This window comes from Syzygium oleosum, unplaced genomic scaffold, assembly GCF_021117445.2.
Source record: "Syzygium oleosum isolate NSW1041296 unplaced genomic scaffold, Sole_v2.1 Sole_v2.05, whole genome shotgun sequence".
Lineage (NCBI taxonomy): Eukaryota > Viridiplantae > Streptophyta > Magnoliopsida > Myrtales > Myrtaceae > Syzygium > Syzygium oleosum.
In genome coordinates, this window is record NW_026607489.1 from 10,856,127 (window position 1) to 10,863,980 (window position 7,854).

General features: G+C 42.8%; 1 protein-coding gene across 1 annotated transcript; it reads left to right on the forward strand.

The window, feature by feature from the left end:
• The first annotated feature begins 1,279 nt into the window (after nucleotides 1–1,279).
• LOC130138184 (putative UPF0481 protein At3g02645) lies at nucleotides 1,280–7,341 on the forward strand. Its single transcript, XM_056311446.1, has 2 exons — nucleotides 1,280–1,545; nucleotides 5,562–7,341. The coding sequence occupies exons 1-2, from the start codon at nucleotides 1,362–1,364 to the stop codon at nucleotides 7,070–7,072; spliced, it is 1,695 nt and encodes a 564-aa protein (XP_056167421.1). The 5' UTR covers nucleotides 1,280–1,361; the 3' UTR covers nucleotides 7,073–7,341.
• The last annotated feature ends 513 nt before the right edge of the window (nucleotides 7,342–7,854 follow it).

Sequence of the window (7,854 nt, forward strand, 5' to 3'; positions counted from 1 at the left end):
CCTCCCTCCCGCAGTCTCTCTCTATGATCACATGATTTTTGCATCTCCAGCATATTTCGGTGCTTTCGTTTTTACACATTCGAGTTTGTTTCGTTGTACTTGGGGAAACAACATGCGAAGACAAGTTCTATACTATGTCGACCATATGTGAAAAAATAAGAAAGCTTTAGCTAAAAGCTCGTGCCGTGCCAATTTAATGACATCTAGAGAAAGCAACCGAAGGTCGGAAGACTCGAAACCTTAGAAACAGCCTTTCGGAGAAATTTCTCCTACCGACTTCAGCGAAATCAAACACACACAATCCTGTGGCTAAAAGAAAAAAACATCAAATTTTCCTGAAGTGTCTTTGCCGAGACCATAATATTGCATCAGAGAACATAAGCAAATAGCAAGCTGCGATACCAGAAAATCGTGCAGATGAAATGGAACTGTTCATGTGCCCTTAGACACGGGCCGTCCTCAAAATCTGAACTGTATGTGCATGGGCGGTGGTCAGCTGAGGATCATAAGTCCCTGCAATTTCACCTTGCAATCATGCAAAACGCAAATGGCCTTCTTGGTTTGTACGGCTTTGAAATTCCATAAGACAAAGAAGAGACGTCATTGGCCCGACTCTTTGTTCTATAGCAAAAGATTGACTATAACCATCATTCTATGCTGTTTTTCTCTTCCAACATCACATATTTTCCCTATCACCTTTGTTTTTTTGTGAGCTGTGCGTGACGGAGAAAGGCTGCTGACCTTTCTCTACCGTCTCATGGATCACGTTGAACTTATGAATACTAATGCCAGGAAGCCAACGCGGCCAATGACTATTCAACGCACGCAACAAGGGATGAACCTTTCTGGTTAGCGACATGATTGTCCCTTGTAAGGTAAACTACAAAGGAACGCATTTCACATGTGCCATAAAAATTCCATTTATTCCAAAGTTAACGAGAAAAATTAAGAAACAATGGATTCATTCCATTAGATCCAAGTCAATTACAAGTTGAGAAATACTGCAATCACTACATCCAATGAAAAAATACAAGTTTTCACGTATTTATTTTTAAGTGTACTTGGTTCTGTTTATCACATCGTCCGTGAAATGAATTTATATGAACTTTTTTTTTGTAAAATTAATGATCGTGAAAAAATGAAACCTACTTTTTATAAGAAGGAGCCATTTCAATGAACCTTGTTTACGTGGATGACCGGGACTGTTAGGAAGAACATAGTTTGCGGCTATAAGTAGAAATGAATTGCAACCTTGAGAAACGCATTTCTTTAGACAAAAGGATCTATTAAGAGAACTCTTTCACTGTACTACACTCACCCTCAGAAAAGTTTCTTTGAACGGATTAAGCAGCTAAGCCAACATGGCTTCTTTTGTCCAAATCGAATCATCCATGCCAAAAGCGAACCAGATCTTCGACGAGATCCGGTGGGTGATCCAAATCCGCCAGACGCTTGAGGAAGAGTTTGAAGACGAAACCGAGGTGCCAGTCTCCATTTTCAGCGTCCCGAAAGTATTAATGTCTAGCGCCCCAGATTTGTACACCCTGCAACAAGTTGTTGCGGAAGCCAAGTGATCGAACAATAAAATTGACATAATAAGAAAATAAATCGAACACCAGATTTACGTGGTTCGGTCGTAGTGACCTACATCCACGGGGAGAGCAGCACGGAATTCCACTATAGATCAAGCGATACAACGGAGATTACAACCACACTCGAGTCACTCAAACACTCTAAGTGTTTCCCAAGCCCCAATTACACCCAATAACTCACGCAGTGTTTAACCCCACAATTTCTCACGAAATAATCTCTCAATCTCGTAAAAGAATTGTACACAAATCTTACCACAAGATTTAATCTGCTAAATCACTCACGCACGAAGAAAACACCAGGATGTAATTCCACGAAGACTCACGTCAAGCACTCGATTCGGTGCTTCAGTTCTTCTCTGGACACGAACGGCACAAAGACCACACTCTGCACTCTTCAACTTCTTCTTTTCAAAGTGCCCACGATAGAATATAATATATGTGCCCAAGAGTTGACCGAGTCATGATCTGAATCAAAAGCCACGTTGGACTTTCTTGTTCAAGCCGTAGACTCCAACATCAATTAGGAAAGAATATTTGTTTCCTCCGGCACATATTTGGAAAGTAAATTTCCAATATTTCCTTTTTGCTCAATTTCGGATGTCCGCAAAATATTAATTCGGAATATTTAGATTTCGCTTTGGGCTCAACTCGAGACATATTTTCAACAATCTCCACCTTGGCTCGACGTTTGAGCCAAGTCACAATCGCTTTGATAGAATCCGAATTCCGCTACTACTCTCCCACAGCCCCAATGGGCTCAACCGTCACAGACGTCTTTCAAGTCCAAGCCTCGCTTGAACTTCACCATAGCAGTGGACCTCATCAGAATACCAACTCCACATGCACCTTTAACCGCTCCACAAGGATTTTCTGACACAATCTCCTCAATCGCAGATAAAGCAAAACCATCATTGCATCCATATCTGTTCGAAGATCGAATACGCACCTTATCAATATCAGCAGTTACAGCAACTGTTGGCTCAATAGGCTCCACCTCGCTACAAGCACCATCCGTGTCGATTACTTCGCTAGCACCCGCTACCTCGGGAGTTTCTGGTTGCAACTCCACCTCAAGCTGAACACCGTCCAGATCCGTATGAACACTGCTATTAACACTCCTAGCCAGAAGTACTGAAGACTCGTCAAATGTAACTTCTCTGCTGATACTAGATGAATTTAATTCCGGGCACCACAACTTATAGCCCCGCTCACCTTGTGCATAACCTAGGAACATGCACTTTCTTGTCCTTCCATCGAGCTTACCATCACTAACTCGAACATAACATGGACAACCAAATATTCTAAGAACAGAATAATCAGCAACGTTACCTGACCACACTTCTTCGGGAGTTCGACATTCAATCACAGTCGATGGGGATCTATTCTTCAGGTAGCTCGCCGTACTAAGCGCATCCGCCAGGAATCTCCTAGCCATACCAGCACTAGAGAGCATTTTATGGGCCGTCTCTAGTAATGTTTTGCTCATCAACTCTGCAACATGTTGTGATTTATTGGCACTAGTGCGATGTCTCACTATGCCTTCCTTCATGCAGAATTCGTTTAACAGCTTCAAGCAAAACTCCATACTATTGTCAGTCTGCACCTGCTTGATCGATTTACCAGTCTCCTTTTCGATCAAAGCTTTCAACTGCCTGATCCTGACAATAGCATCAAACTTGTGCCTTAGCACAAACACCCAAGTCTTCCTCGAGTAGTCATCAACAACTGTTAGCATAAATCTGACACTCTTCCTCGAAGGAAATCGCGACAACCTGCGAACATCTAAATGAATCAATTCTGCAATTTCCGTGGTTTCTTTGACAATCGTACTAAACTGCACTTTCCGCCGTTGATCTAAATCACAGCACCTGCATACATTCAGTTCGTTAGCCACATAACCACATAGCAAATTTCTTTCACTTAAAACCTTCAGGCTTTTCTCGCTAATGTGCCCCAAACGCATATGCCACAATTCAGACTCTCGAACTGATGCATCCGACGTCTCCGCAGCAAATTCCGTCACTGTCTCACCTTGAAGCTCATACAGGCCATCATGCTTGATTCCTTTCATTATCACCAAGGCACCTCGAAGAACTTTCAGAACTCCACATTCTGAAGAATACCGACACCCAGTTGAATCCAGGGCACTCAAGGAAATCAGATTTTTCTTCAACTCTGGAACATGTCTCACTCCAGTCAATGTCCACACAATACCATCATGCATTCTTATTCTAACGTCACCAACACCTACAACATCGCATTTAGCGTTGTTCCCCAACTGCACTTTACTACTATCCGTGCACTGATAAGTAGTAAACCAGTTCCTATTTGGTGTAGCGTGAAAAGAACAACCAGAATCCATAATCCATCCATCAAACGATGAATTATCAGTGACAGACAAGACATAATCAGCATCATCCGAATTACCATCAGCTATAGCTGCAACATCATCCGCAGGATCAACTCTAATTCCCTTACCCTTGTCGTTTTTCAACTTAAGGCAATCCCTTCTAATATGTCCCCTCTTGCCACAACTCCAACAGATAACACCACCAGTCCTAGACTGACTTCGTCTATTCGAGTTCATACTACTCCTGCTAATACGTGTACCAGTTCTTCCTCTATTTTCACCTACTAAAGCAGCAGATACATGTTCGCCAGATTCTCTTCTACGGATATCTTCACTTAGAATTAAATCTCGAACACCATCAAACGTCAAACTTGTTGACCCAGAGGAATTACTAACAGCAGTAACAGTAGTATTCCAACTATCAGGCAATGAGGATAATAGAATCAAAGCACGTACCTCATCTTCAAAGTCAATGTCAACTGAACTCAATTGACTAACGATCACATTGAATTCATTAATATGATCAGCAACTGACGCACCTTCGCTCATCTTCAAGTTAAACAGACGTCGCATCAAATAGACCTTGTTGATCGCAGAGGGCTTCTCGTACATGTCCGACAGGGCTTTCATCAAACCTGCAGTGGTCTTCTCATTTACGATGTTAAACGCGACGTTACGGGCCAACGTCAGCCGAATAACACCCAAAGCTCGTCTATCCAGCAATTCCCAATCAGCTTGCTTCATCGTCTCTGGCTTCTCCCCAGACAGGGGCAAGTGCAGTTTCATCTGATATAGATGATCCTCAATCTGCATCTTCCAGAAACCAAAGTCCTTCCCATCAAATCTGTCGATTCTCACTTTTCCTTCTTCTATCGCCATCGATTCGCTTTAACTCAGCCAAACCAGGCTCTGATACCAATTGTTGCGGAAGCCAAGTGATCGAACAATAAAATTGACATAATAAGAAAATAAATCGAACACCAGATTTACGTGGTTCGGTCGTAGTGACCTACATCCACGGGGAGAGCAGCACGGAATTCCACTATAGATCAAGCGATACAACGGAGATTACAACCACACTCGAGTCACTCAAACACTCTAAGTGTTTCCCAAGCCCCAATTACACCCAATAACTCACGCAGTGTTTAACCCCACAATTTCTCACGAAATAATCTCTCAATCTCGTAAAAGAATTGTACACAAATCTTACCACAAGATTTAATCTGCTAAATCACTCACGCACGAAGAAAACACCAGGATGTAATTCCACGAAGACTCACGTCAAGCACTCGATTCGGTGCTTCAGTTCTTCTCTGGACACGAACGGCACAAAGACCACACTCTGCACTCTTCAACTTCTTCTTTTCAAAGTGCCCACGATAGAATATAATATATGTGCCCAAGAGTTGACCGAGTCATGATCTGAATCAAAAGCCACGTTGGACTTTCTTGTTCAAGCCGTAGACTCCAACATCAATTAGGAAAGAATATTTGTTTCCTCCGGCACATATTTGGAAAGTAAATTTCCAATATTTCCTTTTTGCTCAATTTCGGATGTCCGCAAAATATTAATTCGGAATATTTAGATTTCGCTTTGGGCTCAACTCGAGACATATTTTCAACACAAGTGGCGATTGGTCCATACTACCATTGGCGCCCGGAGATGTATGAGATGGAGAGATACAAGCTTGCGGCGGCGAAAAGATATCAGAAGCAACTCCAAAGGATCAAGTTCCAGAATTTGGTGGATCAACTGGTAAAGTTTGAGTCGAGAGTCCGAGCCTGCTATCACAAGTACCTGGACTTCAACGGCAAGACACTGGCATGGATGATGGCCATTGACGCGTCGTTCTTGCTCGAGTTCCTCCAAGTCTACGCAATCAAAGAAGGTAAGATACTCTCCAGGGTCTCATCGAGGATGTCACATTTGGTCGATTATGCAGGAAGGAAGTCTGCACACAATGTCATCCTTAGGGACATAGTCATGCTAGAGAATCAAATCCCACTTTTCATATTGAGGAAGATGTTGGAATTCCAATTCGCATCCCTCGACGATGCTGACGACATGTTGCTTGTGATGCTAATGGGGTTTTACAAGGAAGTTTCACCTTTCAAAGTGATGGAGGCATTGCCCACGATACAAGTCTCCGCCTGGGCCCACTTGCTAGACTTCTTGTATGACACCATAGTACCCAAAGTGAAGGAACAGCCCGAGATTGTTGAGGAGGAAGGTGACAACGAGGACAATGAAGGACAGGCAAAATCACCACGGTCATTGTTGTCTTCCAGTGGCACAAATTATATCAAGCAACTATGTGATCAAATTTGGAATTTGCTCTCCAAGTTGAGCAAAGGCCCTATTGAAATTGTTAAGAGGCAGCTTCTTTCAAACCCAGTGAAGGTAGTATTGAAATTGCCATTGACTATTCTCTCTAAAGTCCCACTTTTCTCAGTCTTGGCACAGCCTCTTGAGTCCTTAATCTCATCCCAAGTAAAAGAAGAGGGCAAGTCAGAAAATGAAAACAGCAATCCTCATAAGCCACCTTCAGTTGAGGAGATCACAATCCCATCGGTCTCTGACCTATCCAATGTAGGAGTCCGTTTCGTACCCACCAAGGGAAACCTCTCTACCATCGGTTTCGACGCCAAGACGGCGACGCTTTACTTGCCTGCCATAAGTCTGGACGTGAACTCGGAGGCGTGCATGAGGAACCTAGTCGCTTATGAGGCATCCAACGCGTCAGGCCCATTGGTTTTCACGCGCTACACTGAGCTCATGAACGGTATTATAGACTCGGATGAGGATGTGAAGCTGTTGAGAGAGAGAGGGGTCATTTTGAACCTTCTGAAGAGCGACGAGGAGGTCGCAAAGCTGTGGAACGGGATGAGCAAGTCGATCCGGTTGACAAAAGTGCCCTTCTTGGACAAGGCGATCGAGGACGTGAACAAGTACTACAACGGGAGGTGGAAGGTCAAGCTCGGCAAGTTCATGAAGCAGTACGTGTTCAGCTCATGGCAATTCCTGGCAGTGATGGCTGGGATTGTACTCTTGCTGCTCGTGACATTGCATGCCTTTTGCTCGGTCTATAGCTGTTCTCGCATATTTCATATCAAAGCCCCAAGCATATGATCAATCATAAAGATGTCGTGTGTGTGTGTACGTGTTCCGTGTTTTTTTCTTTTAATCTAGGGAAAAAGCACAGTCCTATGCTCAGATCCAGTAAAATCTGGATCAAGCTGGTGCACGTGAAAATTTGCATTTTGTTCATAGCTTTTTAGCCGCATGATGAGTTTTTGTAAGATTGTGGTGTAGTATTATTGAAGAGAGCAAGAGGGTTATCGTGGGCATGTTTTGTTGTTGTTCTATATCTGATGTCATATAGATTCATCTTTGCATTAGCCTCTAGATTGAGAGATATCTGGGTGCACAAGATCCCACTGCACTGGGATCATCATCATCCAAGTCATTTTCTCTCTTAGATTCGCCAACTCTGTGTCACCTGTACGAATGGATGAAACTCGTGCAATTATGTCAATTTAGTTTTCAGTGAAATTATCTATCTTAATTATGATCAGAGGATATTTACTGCTAGGTTAGTCATATCTAATTACAGAATCAATTGTCAACTTATGTGAAAGTACCAAACCTTCTCTTGCGGTCAAGGAGGTTTATGAATTCGGTCTCTAGTAATCAATTTCTTTCCCAGGCCAGGTCCCTAATAATTACTTACGGCATGTCAAACAACACGTAACTCCATGTCTCTAGGCTTAGGGATAGAGTCAGGCCATTTGTCTAGTTTGTTCCAATAATATAACAACGTTCGATAAATTCTGAATAACGTGCCTTTTCATTTGTGTTGTCACATCTAAGACACAAATGAAAATATTTGGTATTCCTGGAGTTGTAAGAAG